The sequence below is a fragment of the Phyllopteryx taeniolatus genome, chromosome 18, assembly GCF_024500385.1.
Source record: "Phyllopteryx taeniolatus isolate TA_2022b chromosome 18, UOR_Ptae_1.2, whole genome shotgun sequence".
Classification (NCBI taxonomy): Eukaryota; Metazoa; Chordata; class Actinopteri; order Syngnathiformes; family Syngnathidae; genus Phyllopteryx; species Phyllopteryx taeniolatus.
Window position 1 is genome coordinate 10,943,955 of NC_084519.1, and position 26,251 is coordinate 10,970,205.

Here is a 26,251-nt window from a genome sequence, read left to right on the forward strand (position 1 = left end):
CTTCTCCTCAGTAGGGTCGCGGGCGTGCGGGAGCCTATCCCAGCTGTCATCGGGCAGGAGGCGGGGTACACCCTGAACTGGTTGCCAGCCAATCACAGGGCACATAGAAACAAACAACCATTCTCACTCACAGTCATGCCTGCGGGCAATTTTAGAGTCTCCAATTAATGCATGTTTTTGGGATGTGGGAGGAAACCGGAGTGCCCGGAGAAAACCCACGCAGGCACGGGGAGAACATGCAAACTCCACACAGGCGGGGCCGGGGATTGAACGCGGGTCCTCAGAACTGTGAGGCTGACGCTCTAACCAGTCGGCCACCGTGCCGCCCTAACCAAAATTAAATATCTTAAATCAAGGCTAAAATGTTTGTTCTTGCACTGCCAAGATTTTTTTTCTTACAAGGCATGGTTTGTGTAAGAGCATTTCACCTGCTTCAAGCAATGTTTCCCCCCCAAAAAAAAATCTTAGTAAGGGATAACCTGTTACGGAAATTTTATTACTGGTTATGAGTAATTTAGCTTTAAATAAAATAAATAAATAAATGATTCTAAAGGTGTAAGTAGTATAAGTACACTAGTTTTAAAACATCGGTGGGGTTTTTGAGAGGCTTCAGTGAAGATAAAAAGTCTAGACACCCCTGTTAAAATTCCAGGTTTATGTGATATTAAAAAAATGAGACCAAGATAAATCATTGCAAAGCTTTTTCCACCATTAATGTGATCTGTAACCTGTAAGTAAATTCTAAATTTTCAAGTTTTTGTTTGTTTGTTTGTTTTTGAGAGGGAAAGCAAAAATAAACATCTGAAATAATGTGGTTATTTCACACCCTCTTAGAACCAGGACTTCAGCCCTCGTTCCAGCTGAAGAAAAACTGCCCCAAAATATGTTTCGGCCACCACCACGCTTCACTGTAGTCATGGTGATGAGCAGTGTTATGTTTGCGCCAAACCGTTTGGTATTTTGGCCAAAATGGTTATTCTTGGTTTCAATGGACCATAGCAAAATCTCCCAAACGTTTAGGAAAATGAATTATAGTCCAATGAAACCAAGGTTGAACTTTATGACTTCCGATCAATTGAGTGAATCTCTCTCTGAATACGCTGAACGCATGTTTGAATGCCAGAGTTGTATTGAGGAGAAGAACACTGCCCGGAAAAGTTTATGGCTTTAGCGCTACATCCCATATATGTTGTACTGCTTTAGATAGTTGAGACTGTATCAACTGCATTAAGTAGTGCACTCCATTTTACATATGTTGCTTCAGTTTCGGCAGCACGGTGGATGAATGAAGTTTGGGGTTTAAATCTCGGCTCTGGCCTCACTGTTTGGAGTGTGCATGTTCTCCAGTATGGGTACACATTCGAAAAACATGTTTCTTAGGTTCATTGAAAACTGCAAATTGTCCGTAGGTGAGAATGGTTGTTTGTCCATATGTGCCCTGTGATTGGTTGGGATAGGCTCCAGCTCCTCTGCGACCCTTGTGAGGATAAGTACTACAGAGAATTGATGGATGGATATGTCAGTTCCGCGCAAGCAGCTGAATTCTTAACGATCAATCTACTTTATTGGATCTAAGGTTGCCATGGCAATGACAGAGAGGACGTTCTCCTCATTACAAGCCAAAGTCCATCAGTTTAGGCATTGTAAGATAGAGGCTTCTGTTATTCCTGCCATAGAAGAAACAGTAGGCCTAATGGTTTGTTATTATAACTTATTCCATTAGTCTCTGCACTTATTTAGCTCACGGATTTGTGTGATTTAGCCTTGTGTACATTTGCACACAGGAGCACTACAGGGCCCCAAACCGCCGCCCTCTAAGGCGACGTTCAATCCGTTTCGGTGTAAACAGATGGCTTCGCTCAAACGGACCACGTCGCTATCCTGTTTAAAAGCATCCATTACATGAGCCCCTCCGCTTGTTTACGGCACACGGCAGGTCAGCGTGAGTGTGATTAGTCTGCACCACTCCAATGTCCAGCTAATCACCACTTGATGTCTTTTACTGAGCACAGTGAAGAGTCAAAAGCCCACAACATGAAGTCATTCATTAACGGGATGTGCTTAAAATCACCTTGCAGCAAAATAACAAGTCATTTTTAAACTCTCAATCATCTATCGCGTTCATTTACTTGTCGACATTACTGCTTACAAATTGTGACACGCATGGGATGACCTGGCAAGTCGTTTGCTTTACATCCATTGAAATATAGTCACAAAATGTATATTAAATATTTGCCACACCAAATACTGCAGGGTGTATATAGTTTCAGTTACAACCTGTTCTGATCATTTTTTACGTGCGATTATACAAAATACAATAAACGAACGTGTACTGTGTAGAAACCATACGTTTTGCACTACGTTAAAAAAATCTATTGCTTAATATGTCAATGTAACCATTAAAGAGGAATAAAATCATAAATGGAATCTACAGAATGTTCACAGCATGTCATTCATGTGAGTTGCTCTGAATGGTGATGACTTCGAATGTAATATTGGATTTTTTTGTATGATTTCCTATTATAAATTTGCATAAGTACACGTTATGTAGTTTAACAGTAAAATATCGACTCATTTTCTACTTTAAACATGCTCATCATCCTACAGGTTAAACAAACTTCATGCCCGCTCTAAGAAGAACAGTGATCTTCAGTTTGACAATTTATACCAGTAAAAAAGTAAAAGGTCCTCTGTAATGATAATTAGACGCAAAAGTACGTGTCACATTCATTCTGTTGCTATGCAAGTGCATTCTACTCATTTTGACTTTTACAGTATGGAATTGCTGCTTTTATGGGAACGGCATCCCTTGCGGGATAATTGAAGCTAAAATGAAATCATGGAGCAGAGATCTTTGTAGTTTCCTGTAAGTTTTATTGCCAAACGCAATGCGGTCTGTCACGATCCACATAATGACGCATGTTAGTCCAGCCGTGACATTTAACCTTGTAAAAAGGCCATATGAAGATCATTTGAGTTCATGTCGACCTGAGAGAGTTTGACATGTTTCGTGTGCCCTCAGGGTCACTGTCAAAAAACCGCCTTGTTTTTGAATGGACTTTAGAACCCTTCAGTTCTTTCTTCTCTGCCTGTGTGGAGCTGATTGGCAGTGTGCCATACAGAAGGCCCTGCACAATGGCCCTGCTCCCATTAAATCTGCGAAAGTTCCTTCCTAAGGCAAACATTGCCAGAAATAGTAATCTTGGCTCGAGCAGGAACCGTACAGAAGGGAGCAATAATTCTCGGTGTAATAATGGAACTCATTTGATTCTGTCCAGCCTCTGATCCTGCAAGAGCTGCGGTGCGGAGCGGCTCATTCAGTTTTTCCTCTGCCCGATATGAGACTTCCTGAAAAACACACAACGAGCAATCAGGCCACAACAATGGGCTTCTGCATGTGACCGTCAGGTGTAGTGAGGACAGCGCCCACGGTGTGTACCCATGATGTTGATGTTGATGTTTTGACACTTCATCTTCTACTGTGCTAGATCGGATTACAGCGAACCCCCAAGGATACGTTCCAGACCTACCCACGTTAGGTGAAAATATAGAGACCATATTTTTTTTAAAAATATGGACATTAGCCCCACCCATGCGCTTTAAACACATTTAAACTTATGAAATGACACTTAATCTTCTTACAACACGCTCTTTCACTGTCAAGAAGTATGAGAGTATTGTATAACATCACTTTGAGGAAATAAAAAGAAGACTGTCTCGCCTGTTCTCCAAATAAGAGGCAAAGCGTGCTTCCTTCAAGCTATTTATTGGTCACTCACAGCAAACACCAAAATGTTTAACCAAACAATATACAGTGATGCCTTGAGATACGAGTTTATTCATTCCGTAACCACGCTCGTAGCTCAAATCAGTCCTATCTCAAATCATTATTTCCCCATTGACATGAATAGAAATGCCATTAATCCGTTCCAGACTCCTGAAAAAAAAAAATTCTTATGTGTTTTAAGGAGAAAAAACACTCTACAGTATTGCATTTTATAAAAACATACAGTAATGACATAATTAAATAGAACTGCAAAGAATTAAACAGTTTTTGGTCCACTTTGCATCAATTGAATGGCCATTGTGCTGCTGCCTGCCTTGGCCACCTGTCGGCATCATAAGAGGGACAGATGGATATAATAAACATGGATGTCTGCACAATATAGATGTCTCAGCTTGCCTCAGCTCCTTACAGAGGATAAATAATATATTATTGTAATTACTGTTGTATTGAATGTCTAAATGTGTTGCTGCACCATTAAAGTTAAAATAGTAGTTGTTTAAAAGTTTATATATGTGTTTCCCATTCTGTGTTAGCATTATCATTAAGCTAGTGGACTAAATGCTAAGTTATTTTGTTGTATTAAATACAAATCTAATTATCCTTGTTTTATGTTTAGTTTGACAGTAAACAAAAAAATCTTTTGAAACAATTTTTGGGTGGAATAATTGTTCACTATTTGCCAAAGTGCTGCTTATTGTTAAGTGAGGTGAGTTCACTGTCACCACACAGTGCTCATATCTCAAGTTTGGGCTCACAAGTCAAAGCAAAAAAAACAGCCAAATGACAGATCGTATCTTAGAAAACTCGTAAGTCAGATCACCTGTATCTCAAGGCGGCACTGTAATAATAAAAGTCTGTTAGCTTACTGCCAACATAATGCGAAATTCCATAGATGAGCTAACGGTATTAGCGTAGACGTTACAGTAATTACTATGTAACTACAGTAGAGCTCATGCCCGGTATTTTGTGGCACAATGTAGTACTAAACTGAAGGTGTGCAACTCAAAATTCAGACTTAACTGGATACTGTAAAAACAAACGTTGATTTCAAAATCTGCAATATATTAGGGGGCATGATGGCGGGGAATACTGAACCGTCTGGATGCACACTTATGTCGTGATCAGTCGCTAATCTACAGGGCCAGCTCAAGATGCTTTCATTGATTTCCAGACAAAAGCAGTAAAAATGTCACCTGTTGTGTAACGCTGATTGTTCAAGACAGTCTCAAGTACACTTATTAAAGCAGGCAGGAGGGTTTGACTCTGGCAGTAACCTGAGCTCATCTAACAGCTCCACAGAGGGAAGCCTTAGGAAAGAGGGAAATCATTTAAAGGTGAACTATCCAGCTGGATTCCAGCATGAAAAGCAATTTTTCTTCGTATGGACTAAAAACGAGTTATTGTCTCTCTACTTTTATGTACGTCTTTTTGTGATCATTCATACATATGCACTAAAAAGTTATGTTTATGTAAAAATGTACTCGCAATGACATATAGAGGATTTAAAAAAAAAAAAAAAAAAAACAAGTGCATGAGAAGTCAGGCTGCATGCCAGCATCCCCGATGGTTAAAAAAAAATACTTTACAAAAGCCCCATGACCGATTTTCCAGATGTTGAAAGGGAAATAATCATGATGCGAAATGGCAAAGTTAAGCCATTTTATTATTCTGTTAATTTGTCATTGTGCAGAAAACTGAGTAAAATCACGACGAAAAAAAAGTGACCTTAAAAAAAAAAATCCAACTGAACAATCTAAGTTCTTTACAAGTCAATCATCTGTAGCTATACAGTGGAAGCTCTAAAATAAAATGCCGCGAAGGTTCAACCCACTCTAAATGAAACAAATCCTGTAGACACATAAGTAAAAAATAAAAAAAAAAAATAATTAAAAAAAAAACGGAAATGTGCCATGATCCCAATCAACCCAGAAATGTAATTTACAGCGCCATAAGAAAGTGCCTGGTTGCTCAAAAATGACATTTGAACATTATCCTCATTTCAATACAATTTCTTATAAATCATTATGTAACCTCCTTTTTTCTAATTTGGAAAACTTTGATGATAGATAACATTTTGTCTACATAATTAGTAGACATATCATTTGGCTTCCCAATCGGGAAATTTAACATAACAGCAACAGAATAATGAAAGCATAAAGACTTATAATGAGGCTGGTTGGTGCAGGGACACTTAAGATTTCCTTCTTCTCCTTCTTCTTCCTCTCTGCTTCCCACTGCAAAGCTCATCAGCACCTGAAATAACTACATCCTCTTCCCTGGATTGTTTTGACTGCGCGATGGAGGGCAAACGTTACATGTCGTTTCTAAAATTAAGCCGGAAAAAAAGTGTCACTCGAAAACATCATGATAGGAGGCAGCCGGGGTCATCTGCGCTTCCGCCACCGTAGACCAAGACTAATGCGGTCTTCAGAAGCCATTGTTTCCACAAAACACGCCTCTGGGGACTCCATTATTATTATTATTCATCATTACTTCAATTATATATATTTTTTTTAAAAAGGGGGAATTCCTAAATCGTGCGTAATTAATTAATTGCGCGTATCAATGGGCCTATTATTTCCATTATTATTTTGTATTTTTTTTTCACCCCCTCCCGAAGCTTTTCAAGTTTGCTTGGCCAGCTCCCAGCGTGTGAATCTTGAGGGTCCTTGCGGATGAAGCGCGGCCTCTGAAGTTAATTGTGTTTTCGTTTTCACGGGGAATAGATTTCCTCTGTTTATTATGAGCGTGGGGACGGATTTGCGTCAGCGTGCAACTTGCTCGCCGAGATAAAGTAGCACAAATATTGAAAAAGGGAAATTCGAACAGTCATTATAAAGTCGCCCCCCTCATCCTTCTGCAGCTGCGGAAGAAATAAGGATTTGTGTTGTATCTTAAAATACGAAAGCGTGCTTCTATTTTGGAGGCGAATCTAGCGGGCGTATCCGCTCATTTAACACCAATCACAGCCCATCAAAACAGGATGAGCCGACCGTTTTCGTCCTATATAGACCTGGTAAAAAGAAAATTCACATACTGGTATATATAGGTGTACAAGAAAAATTACTATAATAGTAGGGATTGCACTCCATTGTGAAATGTAATCATTATATACCCGTTTTGATAACATACGACTGGAAAAAATAGACAATTAAAAAAAAAAAAGGCCATGGATGGGGAATATCTTGCTTCTCCCAGTCTGTTGCGTCATTATCGTTTAAGCTCCTTGCACTGAAAAAAAAAGTCATTAATTTGATCATGGACATCTGTTGTGCACACATGATTCAAATGTTGTAAACTAATGTAATTTTTCCCTTCTTCTCTTCGAAAATAATTTAAAATTATACGTCAGTTTAGCACATTCATAATCATGTGCAACCGATGTGCACGTTCGAATGAAGTCCTTTCAAAGGACTTTTTTTTTTTTTTTTTTTAGCGTTACTTGAAAATCTACTTCAGCACTGAAAAAAGTACCATACATCATTTTCGGTAGCACATGATTAAAATGTGCTAAACTGATATAATAATGTAATATATACTGTATTAGTTTAATATGGGCCTTTAATCATGTGCAACTGCTATACATGTTCGAATTATGGGGGACATTTTTTATTCAATGAACGAAGTACACATACTTTGTTACTGTACTTAAGTGTGCGTATTATGTGATGTATTTGTCAATTTAGTTGAAAATAAAAGTAAAATGTTGCAATACTCTCTGTTGAATTTACGCTTGAGCCAATTCCTCATTGTCAGAAAAGGCAAATTAGTAGATAGTTAATGACGATTTGAGTGTTTGTTCAAAGTCATCAATTCTTCTGAAGAAAAACGTGCGTGCGCAAATACGGAGCACCCATTGGCTGAGCGAGGAACCAATCGCAAGCGCGCAAGTAAGTTGCGAGCGCAACTGTGCAGTTTGGATTTCAGAGTGGCGAGAGTGTTTCGGCTGTGACAGCGACAGCTTTTGTTTCCGTGCATGTGAGGTTGGAAGTGCAAAGCTCCGGGATGTACACCACCGGGCTCAACCCGTTCTACGCGTCCAATTTCAGCCTTTGGTCTGCGTACTGCGCAGGAGGTTTCGCGGTGGACGCCTGCAAGAAACCGTCGTTTTGCATCGCGGAGCTCCTCCAGGCCGGCGACGCGGAAAACTTGCCCGGCTCCTCGGCCCTCATGGTGCATGTGGGCCCGCACCGAGGGTCCTCCGGCGGCTCCCCGCTGCGTCCCTCCCCGGTCGGGCCCGGGGGGGAGGCTCACGCGTCGGTGTTCGGGGCGAGGGTGAGCCCCGGGTCCCCGTACCACAGACAAGGACTACAGCTGACCTCTGTGCCCAGAGCTGCGCTCAACTCCTCGCAGGCTCCTGCGCCTTCAAGCAAAGACCTCAAATTTGGAATTGATCGGATATTGTCCTCGGACTTTGACCCAAGGGGCAAGGACAAGTTAAGAGGTGAGGACATGTTTCATTATTTCTTTGCACGAATTAGGACACAACCTAAACTTTCATATTAAAAAAAAAAAGATGCACATTCTGCCATGCGCACTCCAAATAAGCTTTAAAAGAATTGCCAAGTACATTTAGACCTTCTCATAGGAACCACAAAGATTACTATTATTATACAAAAAAAAAAAGATCTGTATTAAATGATGTTATTATATTGCTAATCAAGCAGGGACACATTCATTTTGAAGCCTTGTTTTAATTATAAGCAATGTCTGTTGTATTATTTACCATTGATTTACTGACCTTTAAAAAAAAAAAAAAAAAGTCATTTGAATTTGCTTAAATTGAAGATGGAAATCGGCTGCACGATTAAAATGTGGTAAACTGGCATCGTTTTGGAGGAATTTCGGGGGGAAATTGCATTTACCACATTATCATCATGTGCAACCGATGTAATGTTTAAATTGAGTACGTTCAAAGGATTCTTCCCCCCAGTGTGTGTACATATGTCTATATGTAGATTCTTAGTCATCCGAGTCACGGTAATCCACAAAACGTCAAACGATGCAACTTGGTGGTTGGAGACGATTGGATTGGAGGTTAAAGGTCATCAACAACTAAGTTGCCTCGATTCTACCTTTGCGGATTGATATGTGTAGCATGTATGTTTTGAACGTTTGGCTCCTGGGAAGGAACCACAATTCTAATTGGAAGTTTTTAAGATGACAAATGTTTGGGCAAAACCTAGTGGCAGTGTAGGGGGTCAAAGGACAAGGGTCGCCGCGGAAAGATACCGGAGAGGTGCAGCGTTTTCCCGTCTTGGCAACCTTGCCGCTCAAAAAGAGCATCGTGAGCTCTCTCCTGACTGAAGTCCCATTTGTCGCCCCCCACAAACAGATCTCACGTCCATCGTTAGCTCCAACCGTCAGTCAGGCGTGCACATCTCCGTTCAGCCTGTGGCCAGCCAGTACTTCTCCTCCATAGAGCCCGGGATGAGCGACGCCTGCGCCATGATGAGTACACTAGGCAGCAGCGGCAGACAATCAGGCCAGCATCAGTTTCAGGACACCTTCCCAGGTAGTCGCCGCACGCAAAAACGCCCAAGGACAGAAAAAAAAAAAAAACATCTGGAATGACTTTTTGCTCGAGGCTTTTCTGTAGTTTTTGACGCCTCCGTCGCCGTCTTGTCGACCCGCAGGTCCGTACGCCGTGCTCACGAAGGACACCATGCCGCAGACGTACAAGAGGAAGAGGTCGTGGTCCAGGGCGGTCTTCTCCAACCTGCAGAGAAAAGGCCTGGAGAAGAGGTTCGAGATCCAGAAGTACGTCACCAAGCCGGACAGAAAACAGCTGGCGGCCATGCTCGGACTGACGGACGCGCAGGTAAAAGTTGAGCTTGCGCAACCATCTGTGTCACTTCGTTTGACAATAGAGCAAAACTACACAAAAAGAACTTTTGACATTTTGGTGAAAACCTGGATAAAAGTGTATATCATCCAGGATTCCTTTTCCACATTTGCTTGCAGTTGTTGTTTCAACAACTCCTGTCATTTGTATTTATTATTTGCATGTTTTTATGTAATACTCGCATGCATCTTAGTGACAAAACGACATATGCAGGAAGCGGATGTCTATGAAGGTGTACATTCTGGCGCTGATCCACAAGCATTGTTTTTGCTCTGTGCTCCAGCAATGTGCCATTCTCTCTCTCTCTCTCTCTCTCTCTCTCTCTCTCTCTCTCTCTCTCTCGATCGGTTTGATTTTGCCACCTTTGCCCGCAGGCCTCAAACCACATTGCAACCGGCTGACCTCATTCAAACAAATATTTCAAATGAAACCTCCGTTTAAAACAAAACATTGTCATCATTTCAACTTGAATTGCGGTAATGATATTGCAATAACTGTCATTTCTTATATGATATTGACTTTCTTCTTCCTTTCTCTTTCCATTATCTTTATAGCTTTCATTGTTGCTGATTGGCTGTCCCAAATCACATGGTCTCTTGAGCTCTAAAAGGTTACCGAGGCAACGTGTATGCGTTTAACGTGCCTTAATATTAAACCCAGGTTACCCAAAAAAGCTCCGAATGCCCTTTTTTGTTTTGCTAATGATAACGTCTTATTATTTTGTGAATTCTTTTTTTAAATTTAAAAAAACAATCCATTTCTTTAACAAGCTGTTGAATTAGCATGGTAAGCACAATTAGTTAAACTGCAAAACACAAACGCTATACATACTTACCATTATGTCATTAAAATGCTTTTGTATGATTACTGAAATACTGTTAATCGAACGTAATAAAAGTTTCTTGGTGATTAACATGCTACATTTTTTTAATGGCTGTTGTTTGCATACGGAAGCTTACATCGCACGTTTGAGCCATAACTAAAATGTTCTACTGGACAAAACGCATTCATAACAAAAATGATTCAAATACAGTAAAATAGTCATAAAAGAGGGAAAAAACGAATTTCTGGAGTAAGTGTGACATTTTTCTCTGCACACAATACAGAAAGCTGTATCCCATTTTTGAGCAGGAACGCAAATGGTGCATTTAAGAAAACACACTCCATACCACAACCAAAAATAACTCAAATGGTGTAAAAAAAAAAAAAAAAAAAAAAAAAAAAGCCATAAAACACAAAGATATGAGATTGTTTTACTATACATCATCATTGAGGAATTAGTTTGTTCAGTGTATAAAACACACTCATAACAAAAATAACTGAAATACGTTTTTAAAAAAAGACGTGCATTGAACATGCAACATTTTTTTTCACACACAGAAACTTTTTTTACAGCAATGATTGAAATGTATTTGCTAATAACACACTGTACAACACGAGTAATTAAAATACAGACTAGATAAAAAAAATTTCAAGCAATACTTCAAATTATTGTGTTTAATGTAAAAAAACACTTCATAACACAACAGCAACTACAATATAGTAAAATAATAAAACAAGTAAAATATACTTTAAAAAAATAATTTATAGATATGAGATTACTATATACTGTATTATCGTGTCTTTAATAAAACACTCACTCCGCAACCAAAAATGAGCAACAATTAAAATGTTGCATTTAGGTTCCATTCAAGAACAATAATAAGAACAAGTCTGTGATAATACGACGTGAGAACTTACGTTGCTATTTTAAACACCAAAATAAATTAAATAAAAAAAAAAATGTCTCGAAAAGTAATATGGATGAAAAGCTTTTCTGAAGTGTGACGATGTCGGTGGTGCGTCCCAGGTGAAAGTGTGGTTCCAGAACCGGCGCATGAAGTGGCGACACTCCAAGGAGGCGCAGGCCCAGAAGGACAAGGACAAGGAGCAGCCGGACGGGACCAACGAGTCCGCCAGGGACCCCAAAGAGACCGCAGAGTCGGAGTGCGACAGCGACGAGCGCAGCGAGTGCGAGTCCGACGACGCGCCGGACGAGGACAAAACCAACGCCACGCGCGATTTGGACCTTTGTGAGAACAACAAAACCAGCGTGATCATGAACGCCGGCGTGGAGGCGTCCAACTCGGACTCCGTTTCTTCTTCTTCTTCTTCCTCTTCTTCTTCTTCTTCTCCCCCCCAGCTGCTAATATGAAGCGTTTCAAGCTCGTGGACTCCTGCGTGCATCCATGCATGTACTTCTTGGAGCCAAGTGATTTGATCATGACGGACACAATTCAAGCAGGCTTTCCCTGAAAGAAGCTTACCCCCCTCCCACCCCCATTCGACTTCAGCTTGTATGATGCTTTCCTCAGAGGGTTAAAAAAAAAGAGAGAGAAAGAAGACAAAGAGTAAAATAAGAAATTGTAAATGTTATTGTGCAAGCACTCCTTTCTTTCACGTGGTGTAAATGAAATCTCAGAATACACACAGTGTACATGTCCTTTTGTGTGTTGTGCTATTTTGGTAATATAATTTGCACTGAAAATATTGTAAATAAAAGGTTTTTTTTCTCCATTCTTGGTGCTTTATTCTGATTAACGTGCCTTTTTTCCATTTACCCATTTATATTTTATTATATCCCTGTACATATTATACTTTAAAATGTATATTATTTTAATCTTTTTTTTTGTATGGCTTAAAAACGCATTTTCACAGATATGCATCCAAATGAACTGATTATCCTTTCGGCAGTTTAATCATCATGATCGACTAAAATATTCAAATAAGCATTGACTAAAGTAATGCGTGTAGAAATTTTTAAGTATACTGAAATGAGGGGGGGGGGTCTTTTACACCGCGTATCAGGGTATGAGGGTTTTACCTCAATCACATGATTCCGATGCTCTTGCAGCAGAGAGGGAGAGAGAGTTAAAAAAAATCAGCAAATTTATAGTTTGTATACGTTCAACTGCTCCAGATAGCAGCAGTGACCTCAGTGAGTATATTTTATTTATCCAGACGCAGTTACAAGCCTTCATTCCAGCTCATCCATTTATAGTGCTGCTCTCACGCCATGCATGCAGCCTCACATGTATAAAACTAAGATGGCAAAATAGATATTCCCTATAATCACAGCTTTTCCAATGAGAATTCATACAAAAAATAAAAATGATTGCTGTTGTAATAAGTGCAGTTAACCTGTTGCACGAAGTCTTTTTTATTATTATTTAAAAAAAAAATGTTTACATGTCAATTTCATAAATCTTTTACTGGAGTTCCCTTTTTCCCACCTGAACTCCAACGAAGAAGTTCATAATAGATCATCTGAATTTAAACAACCGACGCTTAAGTTTATTTTTTTATTTTTTTATTGTTGGGAGTAATGAGCGATAAAGACTTTTCAACACTGTGTAATTTTGTAAAAAAAATAAAAATAAAATAAATCTACATTGTGCAAGTGAGAGACACACTCAAATGTACACCCATTTTCACAAGTACAATAAAATTAGAAGTTCACTGATTTTTGAAAATATTGACTTTAATTATATTTTCCCCCAAAACTTTATTGAATAATTGTTTTTTTTGTATTTGTTGTATTTGTATTATTTACACATATATCATATATTATAAGCAATATCTTAAACTTCAGGGTAACAAATTAATAAGTGCACACCATAAAAAGTGTAATATTTTCCTGAAATTCTGCATATTCATCCACCTTCATTTTTAACAGACTTATTTCATATCATCACCTGTGTTAAAGGTACGCTATGGAAAAACATGATAGTGTGTAGCGTGACGACTGGCTAAAAACAGCAGCATCAATAGTGAGTGACCCCAAACCTGGACCACCGCAAACTTTCACTACCACAGGGTCCACTTTCCTCTCTCCCCCGGAAAAAAAGAGGACACAGACCCCCAGGAAAGACGCACTTTTTCCTTTCCCATCTTGAATTTCACTTTTCATTTTTCCTCTCCTGAGTATTGCCTTTTTTTTTTGTTTTGTTTTTTTCTCGGTGAAATTCTGCCCTGGAAGCTATCAGCAATGTGTCGTGCAATGCTTGTGAAGTTTGGTCAAAATCTTTGCGCTTCATTTGTGCTGCATGAAAAACGGTTTCATATAAGCCGAAATACATATAAAGACATCTATATGTAAGACGTCTGGGTGGGTTGAGGCTGTACTTTTTCTCGAAAAGCTATAAATTACAGGCGTATTTGCAAATGTACTATAACAATAACAACCCAAACGCTTAACATAATAGTGCGAGGCCTTGATTTGTGAACTGTCTTAAGAACTTTTATGAGCAGGATAGGAGAAAGTCCATCTGGTGAGTATTTAATGTCAGCCTTTCAGCCACCATTAAAAGCTGTCCCATACGTCCCTTTTGGCAACCAGGACAGGGCAAGCCGTAAAGCAAACCAGCTTTGCAGATTCACCAATATTTGACACTTCGGCTTAAAAAAAAACAAACATGCAAAGTGTAAAAACAAATGACCTATGGTGGAGTAAAAAGGGGGGGGGGGGTTCAGTCTCGGCGAGGGGATTAACGTGACTAAAAGCTGAAGCGTCTCCAGCACTTCAAGGCTTTATCTGCATGAGAACTTGTTTGATAGGCTGATGGAGACGTTCCTGTTGTAGTTAAGTATCCGAGGAGGACTTAAAAGTGTCGAGGAGGAAGAGGAGGGGATTTAAAAAAAAATGAGCACAGCATAAGTCAGCACGTGCTTAACAACAGCTCAGTGATAAATGGAAGTGTAAATAGGTGACGCAGGTTTAGCATTACTTGCATAGTAGCACAACTATTGGGATCTTTAAAGAGCCTGCAAAATGAATTCAAAGATTTCTTTCTAAATACATTATATATACATGGTTTAGGAAAACTGACTTTGGACTATGAGAAAATTACTTTTTATACTTAACTACAGTAAAATGTCAGACAGATACTGTACTTTCAGACTTTTACTGAAGTTCTACAAGGTTATCGTAACTTGTACCAAAGTTCTTTTCTGTTAACATCGTTGTACTTTTACTCAAGTATCACTTTCAGGTACTGGATAATGGCAAGACTTCGCCCACAGCCTTGCTGCCAAGTCATGGGCGGAGAATCTTATTGTGTGCTCGGTTACTATAATATTAGCATAATTGTGACATCATAATTCAGAAAACATCACCACGCCTCCCTTACAGACACATTTTCATAAATAGGCAGATAACAAAACATTTTCCCGAGTGCTTCATTCCACATTTGATGGGTGGGCAGGCACAGAGGCCTATTTCTGTACAAAGTTAATTTTCCCTAAAATGTCCTCTTGAACGGCTTCCATTGGGTAATATTCTCCGATGTGATACTTTCATACTTTGCTGCGGTATGACTAATAATTCATGAAGCTATAAGTACATTTTTGTTGCATTCGATGGAGCTGAATTCCCGTCAGGTGGAAACTTTCAAAGTGCAAAACATGGGGTCATTTAGCAATATTTTAACATTTCAGACATAAAGGGCTCCACGGCAAGCAGATGTGTCACTTTCGGGATCATGAGCACTATATTTTATAGCCAAATGTGTTCGTCATCGATGGAGCATTTCATTTATTCATCGCAGCAAGGTTCAGTGAACGTGGACGCTCTGGAAAGCGACTTGTCTTCCTTCTGAGGTATGTTTGTTCCATCCAATGATGATTTACGACTTCAACTGTCTAAAAGGAGCTCTCAATCATCCGCACGAGGGATGACTTCCTCCAGAGAGCCACAAAATATCATTACATGGTCAGAACCTTTAATTTGCTATCAGGCCAAGAGGTTTCCAGTCACCCAGTCACATTTATATCAACTTCACCGGAGAAGCTCTCTCTCTCTGTCTTTTCTAGACTTAGTTACGAAAATACTGCTTCTTACACTTTACCTTTGTTAAATGTAACTTTGACTAACAACCAATGTGTTTCTGAACATTGTACAGCCTCATATGTAGCAACCATGCTTATTGGCACAGAAAGTCTAGCCCGTAGTACATAAACTGTCACCACATTTGCAAAAAAAAGCCACATTATTGAGTGCTTTTTTAACATGGGTGCAGTTGCCAAGCATGTTGGCAATGCTTTCAGCAACAACAACAGAAAAAAAAAGTTGGGAGTGGAACAAAAAAAAAAAAAAGAAATGCATCTCAAGTTAAATTTAAAGATGTGTTGCTCTTGGAAGCCCGGCTACACCGCCATAAACCAAGGGAGACATTTTCATGCTCCACATTTTTCATGGTTTCTCTCCGAGTTTCCTCCCTTCCTCTCTCCCCGCTCCACCTTGGCTTTGGACTCACCTACTGCTGCTGCACCGGCTGCGGCGGCCCGGCCAGCGACGCGCACTGGGGTGCTGTGGGGTGGCCGGCTCCAGATGCTTCTGGTTTTCCTTGGATGGCTCTCAGAGGGGGAGAATCCCTCGGAGAACCCGCCACCTGTACAGCACTACTTAAGCGCTCTTTCAGCACACTTCTCAAATATTGCACGGCCTACACACACACACGCCGATGGCCAGCAGCGATCAGTTATACGCTACAAGTCGTCTGACCTACCGCCCTGTGTTTTAATGTGGCGCGCATGAAGGAACCGTTTTATTGCTGCCTGCAGACTATTGACTTGTGCCAACTTTGTGTGGTAAAGGTTATAATTTGTGGACCGGTTTGGATTAATTAGCTGCCCGCCCTTTTCCACTGAGGCCAAAGTTTACTGAGCGATGAACATACAGAGAGGAGTATGGCCGCCCTCCGGATACCCACAGAGAAGCAAACACAAAAGAGAAAATGTGAAAAAGTGCTTTAATTTCACGTGACCTGTCATCAACGGCACATTTTCACTCTGCTTTGTGAACTGGTGGACTGCCTGCAGTGTGATGTACGCGCCACATGTTCAAAGTATTTTATTTTTTTTTCAAAAAGAATATTTTCCAACTCAATTACTTTTTAAAGACATCTCTAGCCACGTGAAAACACATTTGCAGGGCTGTAAAGAGCATGGCAAAGCAACAGGTGGCGCTATAACTCACAAATCATAACGCAATTTTAGCAAAGAAGGTCACTTATGGAAAGGAAACCAAACAATGGCAAAATCGAGGAAAACAGCTATCGTATGTGTTGACTGAAATGGAGTTACTCCTGTAAATAATACTTGAACTTAACAGAACAGAAATGCGGATAATGTGTGCAGATTATGTGAAAACCTTTGACCTGGCCAACCAATCAGTGGCCAGAAAAATGCTGATGTTATTATGGGCCCGCTAGTTGAGGCGAATTTGAAAGCTCTAGTAAAAGAAACAGTCCCATTGCTAAAAGTTTTGATGTTACATCGGCCAGCACTGCTGATACTGAAGGCCCTGGGAAGATTAGATTGACATGGCGGCACATAGGGGGCTGAAATCTGATTGGACAAGAAAGAATAATAATAATCATAAAAAATAAACCTAACATACTGCACGTACATGAAACAGCGGTGCCAAGAGACATTTTACCGAATGAAGAGAAAAAACTGTTGAAAATAAATTAATACAACTTCATGGAACAAATAATAGAATTTAGCTTATACATTTAAGTCTGTGCTTCTGATAGTGTTTAGGCCAGAGGATGTGCTGTGCTACAAATGAGACAGCAGTTTTCAGTTAACCAAAATTAGTTTGCTAGGGAGCGAAAGTAAAAAAAAAATAAATAAATAAAGCATAAGGTGCTAACTCAGTTCTGTTAAGCTTCTAAGTTTGAAAATAGTCTACTGCAAATGGCTATGAAGAGTCTTTATTAACAAAACGTGTTGCAGTCTTTCACAACCCGATGTGTGGTGCAATTGCAGTCACCTGTGTGCAGAAAAAGGTCAAGACTGCCTGGCTTAGTCTGAGGTTTCCATATTTCCCCTTTTTGGTGCTTATCAAGGCTCACAGATGCTCGCTAAAACTTAACACCACTGCGTGACAGACAAAGGCTTTTTGTCTGTTAATTCACTGTGTGACATGTTCTCTCTTTATTGAATTACATTGTATTCTTGAGGTCCAGGTCAAGCTCTTTAACCATGATTAACATATTCTTGTAATTCTTTATTGGATGAGTAGCCTCAACAAGGCAATTTAAGAGAAGAACGTGAGTAGAGAAGAACAATTGACACTGGAAATAATGTGAAGTAAGCAGGAAGACTCCAGTGCCACCCTTTGAATCATCACTTGTTATTTAAGTCTTCTGTTGTTTTTACATTTTACAGTAGGATGTTGTGTGTGAGTCTTTTGTTGTTTTTACTGTTCGTCTTAATGCTAACTCATTTTGAAACTTTTATGACAGTTAAAAGAGTTGTCAGCCAACTGTGGTTGAGAGGCGGGCTACACCCTGGACTGGTCTCCACTCAATCGCAGGTCACATATGAGTCATTTTCATATAATCTGATCAATAATGGTAAAGAGACTTGTAGAGAAAAAAAATCTAATTTAGTGATTTTTTTCTTATTTTCTTTTGCTGCTTTAGTTTTGTCTGGGTAAAGGTCTCCCATGCTTAAACGCCTACGCATAAAAGTCTTATTTTCAAAACGTTTGTGGTGATTTAAAAATGTAAGCAGTCATAGCAAAGGGTATCCTTACTTAATGACAGAGAAAATGGATGCGGCCCACTGAAATACACTTCTTGCATAACGGTAAAGACAAAAGTGCATAACGGAAGAAAAAAAAACATTTACGTGTTGCCCTTCAAACTCTGCAGATACAAGCGGAATAAAGATCCTAACTACTCATTAAACCCATTAAACGCGTCTTAATGCAATCGTAATAATGATAAAGACATGCCATAGTTCCAACACTTTCACAAATTCATTCATATCTCAAAAATAAGACCATTTATTTTGCTGTCTGCTGCTTTGTGAATGCAAAATGGCCGCCTCATCCTGGCACTTCAGCTCACAGATCCCTCTGGTGTCTTGCAACACGCTAAAGACAGCTTGAGTGAAAAAGATGGACCATTTTTAAAACAAAATTTTAATTTAAAATTTAAAAAAAGGAACCCCAAAGACACTAAGATGCATTTGTGTTAGTTTTCATGGAGAAATGCATATTAAGCAATGAGAAAAATCCAACATAAAAAGAAATCATGAAACTTCATGACACATAACTGTATTTTGTATAAATATTTGCAATGTTTTGTTCCGAATTCGGCAGCACGGTGGACGACTGGTTAGGTTTTCTCCGGCCACACAGGTTTCCTCCCACATCCCAAAAACATGCGTGGTAGGTGAATTGAAGACTCTAAATTGCCCGTAGGTGTGAATGTGAATGGTTGTTTGTATGTGCCCTGCGATTGGCTGGCAACCAGTTCAGGGTGTACCCCGCCTCCTGCCCGATGATAGCTGGGTTAGGCTCCAGCACGCCCGCGACCCTAGTGAGGAGAAGCAGCTCAGGAAATGGATGGATGGATGGATGGATGGATGTTCTGAATTCTTGCTGACTCGTGCTAGGTGCCAGTGTCCTAAAGACGCCAAAGCACTACCTACTCGTAAAGTTCATGTTTTTCAGGCTTAAAGTGATAATGCATAAACCGGAAATTACGGTTATTTTCCTCGTCTTATATCTGAGAAGATGTTCTCAAAGTCATGGTTGTTTTCTTGACCTGCAGTATTTGGACCACCCTGCCCTGAGGACCACAAATTTAATCAAGCATGTCACTTGGTTCATCGCTCATGAAACCCTCCACCCACCCACTGCTGCCCTGTTATCTGATGGTGCCCCTTTCTTTTTTCTTTTTTTATTATCAGTCTTAGTGTTATTGTATTCAACCTGGTCACTCTCCATTATGTAGAATGTGCATGGTGTCAACACCCTAAAGAACACACACTTCAGACCGATACTGACAGATTACCAGGGAATTCTTCTTCACGGCTCTGCTTGTTAGGGGAGGAGAGGGCAAGAGCTGGAAAATAAATAAGACGTCACTTGGGTTTGTCTTGTTCTTGTTCCAAAATAAACAGAGCCAGGCGCAGGGAACTCCGGGAGGCTTTGCGATGCGAATGCTACGTATTTCCAGCTCCTTTGATCGAAAACAATGGGGATGGCGAGAGTGCTATGCGCCCGTTACCACAGCAACCAAGCGAGTGTGAACAGGTGATTTAGAAAAACTGCTTGCCAGTTTCACATCCTTAAATTCAACTTCCTTTTAACTGATTTAGCCGACAGTTTCGGACGCGGACGGGAGATCATAATTACCGTCCTTATTTGCATCAGTGTGGTTACGCTGAGACCATAATGGTAGCGCTTGGGATTTGGTGTCTCTGTAAAAAGGCCTGCTGTGCAGAATGTCTGAGAGCTCTGAAACCGACATGTGCGAGGGGTGAGGGTTCAGGTCTCACTGGGGTTTGTTTAGGAATACATGACACTGCACAGCTGGACTATCATCCATGCATATTTGACTATTAAACTTTACACAGCCAGCTGCTTTATCTGAGGAAAGGAAGTTATTCCCACTAGTGTTGGGAATTGCTCCACTTGTTCTACTGTAAGGAATATTTAGTTTGTTTGCGCTTTATTGCGTACAGGCTGTTACATTTTACGACAGTGTTTAAAGCCCAGGTCATCCTCAGCATGCTGAAATGTTTATGGTACAGTTTTTAAATAAGGCGTTAATCCACTGTAATGTAAACACCTGTAAAAAATCACCTGCAACAACACAGAGGGCTGGAAAAAAAAATGCGAAAAAACAAAGATGTCTGTGTAGATTCTCAGTCATCCGGGCCCATGGTAGCACATAAGTTGAATCTCGAAGGCAACTGGAGTTCGTCTTGGTTGTTGAAGACATTCCACCTTTAATCCAAACACTTTCTTGCAAGGGGATTCTCCCACCGGGAGGGGCATATTTATAACTTTGGAGGTCCAAGGCAAACCCTGTCATGGGTTTTCTGCAATGATTTTGAATATTATTATGATCAACTAAAAAGTGTGAATTTGAGAAAATTCTCTTATTTCCTGAGCTGGATGAAATCCTTAAAATCCTTGTTGAGGAATATTATCGAACAAGTGCACACTTTTCGTGTAATTGATGAGAAACATTTAATGTAGTTTACCATTTCTACCACTTCTTCGTAATGAAACGCGTCTCTTACGTAACTCTACTTCATCTCTACTGCACCCTCCTTGGCTGACACTGACAGCAGTGCTACTGCAACTGGCTAGAGCGTCTGGCTTTGGCTGTTGTCAGTTATGAACATTTGGTGTCGCTGTGGAAATGTTGAACTTGTTGGTAGTTTCTAAATAAATAAACCAAAAACAAAAAAAACCCTCTTCTCTGCTTACTCTGCTTTTGCTACCCTCTTCCTGAATCAAGTCTGTACATGCGCATTAAGACGTTGGAATAGTCCATTGCACGAGAAGGGACGGGAAGAACTCTAAACGAGAAGCATTTTTCTTTTCAGTACGTGATTTAAGACTATAAACAATGAGCATCAAGTTAATGTAAATGTGCAGCTTCCTTGCTTAAAAGAGTTTGATTTATCTATCTTCTCTTTCATGTGGACTTCACTCAATGACCCAAGTTTTAAATATACAGTCAGCCTTAAAGTACAAAAAAAAGGTACTTTGTCGCATGTCCAATCCATCGATCCGTTCTCTACGCTGCTTATCTTCACCAGGGTCGCAAGTGAGCCGAAGCCAATTGACCGTTCTTCCTTTCGTCCTCTCAGGCCCCTCGTCCTTTCCCTGCCCTCTTCCGACACCCAGTTGACCTCACAGCTCACGGCGTTCATCACGAGCTGGAGTAGCAACCTTCAAGCGCCTCATCCTTGCATTAAACCAGCAGTCAAACACATTTATCCCCTCAAAACTCAAACCGTCGCTTTCAAAATGTTTCTCTTGACAACAGCTCAGGAATTGAGACGTGCAGCGACCCTTGTCAGGTCACAGCAAACGCAATCGCTTCAATTGCCACTTCAGGTTATTTATTTGGATGTTTTTTTTCCCCTTTTCTTCATGGGAATGCCTTTCCTCCATCACTCCTTGAACCCCCCTTGAGAAGAAACACGCCTGACGTGTCATTTAGCTTGTTGAGCCTGCAAGGAGGGAGCCCGCACCCCCCCCCCCCCATCTCCCCCACACACACCTCCTTCTCCTCAAACAGGCCACATGGTACATCTAATTAGTTCATCTCACTCTTGACAAACTTTGAATTTGTTTGCAACACAGACACATCACTCCCTCACAGATTTTCCTCCCAACAACCCGTCTGAGAGGCGAGACCAAGAGAAATTCGTGAGGCCATTGATTTTGGGCTTTAAACAGACATCTGGCTTCCATTATGGCCTGCGATGGGAAACAGCGCTCTTCAGCAAACGACAGCGTCGGCCCCGCGATGCACAGACACACGTTGCGTGGTCTGTAATATAGCCGACCGAGAGGATGCTTAGAGGGGAGGGAAGAGTTTTGTTGCTCCCCTTTAAAAGCCGAAACAGGTTTATTGTGGATTTTCCATTTTCAGAAGTCAACTGCCCAATAATGCATCTTAAACTGTACAACCGCTGAATGACTTCATTAGGTCATTATAGACCCCTGACGAGATGCCGTGCCTTTGTTTATAAGTTACGGCAAAAATGGTATGTCTTGTGTAAATGAAAACCATTTGTAAAAAGCTGACAACGTTTTTTTTTTTGGTGATTTCACGGTGGAGTCGAATTTGAGAGTGACGGACAAAATGCAGCAGGGAAGCACATTTACCATGAGACTCCCTTTGCCATCTGTAAACAAAAACAGCTGTAGCTCCAACAGAGTCATCGAAGAACAGCAAATAACTTCCAGATGGAATCCTTCAAATTAAAATATAAAACATATCACTGCTTTATTTTATATACAGGCCTTTTTTACATGTCATGGAAAATAAAATTTACGATTGTAGATGACCAAAATGTCTCCCATCTGATTTCTATATACCGTTAAGCCTAAAACCCAAATTTTAAGTTGGATTGGTATCTTCTTCCAAGGAAAGACATACTGTAAGTCAATGGTAAAAGAAATCACAAATTCAGTATACAATGAGGCATGACATCAATCCATCCATTTTCCTACAGGACTTGTCCTCATTAGCGTCACTAATTGGAGTTGATCCCTGCTGACTTTGAGCGAGAGGGGGGATTACACCTAGTCGCCTACCAATCGCAGGGCGCAAAGAGACAAACAACCATTCACACGAACATATACACTTATGGACAGTTTAGAGTATTCATTGAACCTATTTTGCATGTTTTTGGAATGTGGGAGAAACCTGGAGTACCCGGAAGAAACATGAAAACCCACGCAAGCATGGTGACAACATGCAAACTCCATGCGAAGAGGCATATAACAGTAATTTTTTTTTTGGGGGGGGGGATCACTTTTTTATCACTTTTTTTAGTTTTTTCTTTTGGTCCATTTTTGTCATTGATCAAAATATATATGTCAACAACTGCATATTATATAATAGCAAGCACATACATGGGGAAGGGTTAAGTGGTACTGTGAGGTAGACGAGCCAACCAACCAGAATACCATCCATCCATTTTCTGAGCCGCTTCTCCTCACTAGGGTCGCGGGCGTGCTGGAGCCTATCCCAGCTGTCATCGGGCAGGAGGCGGGGTACACCCTGAACTGGTTGCCAGCCAATCGCAGGGCACATAGAAACTAACAACCATTCGCACTCACAGTCATGCCTACGGGCAATTTAGAGTCTCCAATTAATGCATGTTTTTGGGATGTGGGAGGAAACCGGAGTGCCCGGAGAAAACCCACGCAGGCACGGGGAGAACATGCAAACTCCACACAGGCGGGGACGGGGATTGAACCCCGCACCTCAGAACTGTGAGGCTGATGCTCTAACCAGTCGGCCACTGTGCCGCCCCAACCAGAATATATATACATATATATATATACATATATATATATATATATATATATATATATATATATATATATATATATATATATATATATATATATATATATATATATATATATATATATATATATATATATATATATATATATATATATATATATATATATATATATATATAGTGGAACCTCAATTTAATGTATTTCAGATATATTCCAAAAACAGAACAGTTGGAACTCAAAAATCACGCCTTACATGTACCAGTGAGGTAAGTTTGGATCAACTTTAAAACTTTTGAAACGTTCTAAAGCAACTTTGTATTCATTTACAATAATTTCGTACTGCACAAGGTGTTTTTAGCGCACAAATAAAGTAAAAGACAATTTTGTACTGCACTGGGATGACACAAGAAAAAGTGCTTCAATTCAACAGACAAGCCGATATAATGGACGCCCCCTCATAACAATATTGAAGCACAAACTGAACTGGGCCTTTTTCATGTTTATAAGTGCAATGTCGCTCACAATTCTTTAAGAGTTAACTATCTCACCCTCTTTTTTTTTTGTTTTATTCATCATTCATTTAATTTAAAAAAAAATATTATTCCAATTGCTTTTGCAGCTCTTTGCACATCATTTCATTTTCATTTGCACACTATAGACTTGTGTCTACCCACTGAGTACCATTCCAATTTGGTTGTGTACAACAATGACAATAAAGGCTATTCTATTCTATTCTACTTTTGGCCACAACTGTACTATTTTAACAGCACTTTCTGCACATTCATATGGAAGACATTCACTTTAACTTTAAGCCATTCATCTGTTTTCTATACTGATTATACAGTATACTGATATGTGCATTGTGGAGGGGAGCTGGAGGCTATCCCAGCTGACTTTGGGCGGAAATCAGACTACAACCTGGACTCGTCACTGGTCAAATGTAGAACACACATATAGAGACAATCATTCACTTTCACATTCACACCGTCACTGTGTGGGAACTGTACCCAATTGCCTGCACCCTAGTGAGGTGAATGTATGTACCACAAAAAAAATAACTGATAAAATATTGGCACAGGATGACTGATTTAAGTGGTCTAAACATCAACAACGAGTGATTTAAGGCTCTTATCAGACACCAAGGTGTGCTTATTTAACTTAACCTGGTGTGTTATGAGACGACACATTATTTATGCTCACAGGGATGCGAGACAACAGGACGAAACAGTGTCGTGACTTGAATGTGATTGTTTGTGGTAGTGGGGGCGCGTCGAGTCGCGTCACGCTGGTGAGTAACACTAACAGTGCTAAATCACCTCTGGAGTTTGACTAATCAGACGTTGAACGCACAGACGCATATCATGACTGTGTGAGTGCACAGTCAACACAATGTTGGCTGTTACCGAGGGAACGAGTTGTGGTTAGTCAAGGTTTGTAAGGAAAAATTCACCAGAGTGAAAACGCTGCCTTCATAAAGGTCATGCAACTGAACCACACAAGGCAATCATTCGAGTATGCTCCCTGAGCCTGCCTGCTGGTACTGATGGATGCTGACGGGTGCCGAGATGGAGCGTTGCAGATAGGGAGTGACCAGAGAGGAGCCTGATTAAAAGTCGTGGAGCGCGGCGGTGGGTGATAACCCCGATTTAGCGGTGATGAATCCACTCTGGACGGGCCGCTGTCTCATTAGACTCGAGCCTCAGCCAGACAACCGCGTGTCCAAATAAACGCCGCAACAATCCGGCTTTTATCAGCAGGATTAGGATTTGTTTTCCTTTCGGCGGCTTCACTTGTGTGGGCTCGTATGGAGCATCCTCCCCCTTGATGGGTCTCTATAAACCTGAAGTGTGATTCACTGGCCCCTGACTTCACTGTGTTTACACTAATGTGGGTCTATCTCTGCTGCAAATTAATGAGAGCAGCAACATCATTAGGCAAGGAGTTTTGTGGAGCCTGTGTGAAACAGTGAGAAAAGGCTGAAATAATCTGCCCCTTATTTGTCATAACATAAACATCAGAGTTGTTTAAAAGGCTGATAACATTAAATATTGGTCCGAGGGAGGCGGTAGTTTACATTTTCACTGGACTAGTCTTGATAACAGGCCAGAGGCAATGTGAAGGCCTTTAAATATGCGGATTAGTGTAATTTATTGGACTCTTGCAAGCGCTGCTCGTCCTGCAACAACAACAACAAAAAACAGGCCAAGGTTCAGCAAAGGAGAGAAAGAGCAACCACTCCTGATAATCTCATAAAACTACGAAGGAGTATTGGGGAGTAATAGTAAAATGATGTGAAAAATGTCATAGTAAAAAAAAGCCATGAATAAAGGAAGGTCTAAATTCCCACGCGAACCTAAATGCAATAGTTTGAGACCAGTAGCCACTGGTATCTCATATATTCACCAAGTAATACAGAGACAATTTAATGTACTTTAATGGCCTCACATGTGGGCAAGGAAAGCCGACGCCCATTCAGCCGTTCATTGAACGGGACAAACAGTCGAAGGCACAAATACAAAATGAGAACAGTCGCAAGGAGCTGCTGCAGTCCACAACTCACCCTCACACGCAGATGAACCTGCTCCAGCTCCTGACATCACTTTCTACGCAACGCAAAGGCACACACCCAACACACAAATACTACAGTATGTACAGTAATTACACTTTGTAAAAACCTTTTTTTTTTTGTTACCTTGTCTTTTATTATGTGTTTTTATACAATACAGTGCTATTTTTCTTTATTAAAACAATCAAAATGAGGTGATTGGGGGTGGCGAGG

General features: G+C 40.4%; 1 protein-coding gene across 2 annotated transcripts; it reads left to right on the forward strand.

The window, feature by feature from the left end:
- The first annotated feature begins 7,701 nt into the window (after positions 1-7,701).
- On the forward strand, positions 7,702-12,188 carry hlx1 (H2.0-like homeo box 1 (Drosophila)). 2 transcript variants are annotated; one of them, XM_061754676.1, is made up of 4 exons: positions 7,702-8,231; positions 9,123-9,302; positions 9,424-9,608; positions 11,482-12,188. In XM_061754676.1, exons 1-4 carry the CDS (start codon positions 7,793-7,795, stop codon positions 11,824-11,826), a joined length of 1,149 nt encoding a protein of 382 aa, XP_061610660.1. In that variant the 5' UTR covers positions 7,702-7,792; the 3' UTR covers positions 11,827-12,188. The 2 variants fall into 2 exon arrangements, with proteins under 2 accessions (XP_061610660.1, XP_061610661.1); XM_061754677.1 differs by lacking the exon at positions 9,123-9,302.
- The last annotated feature ends 14,063 nt before the right edge of the window (positions 12,189-26,251 follow it).

Bases quoted from the DNA above. Each gene is read 5' to 3' on its own strand.
- hlx1 (XM_061754676.1), top strand. From the start codon at position 7,793: ATGTACACCACCGGGCTCAACCCGTTCTACGCGTCCAATTTCAGCCTT. The intron at 9,303-9,423 runs GTAGTCGCCGCA...GTCGACCCGCAG, and splicing joins GTTTCAGGACACCTTCCCAG to GTCCGTACGCCGTGCTCACG. The intron at 9,609-11,481 runs GTAAAAGTTGAG...GGTGCGTCCCAG, and splicing joins TCGGACTGACGGACGCGCAG to GTGAAAGTGTGGTTCCAGAA.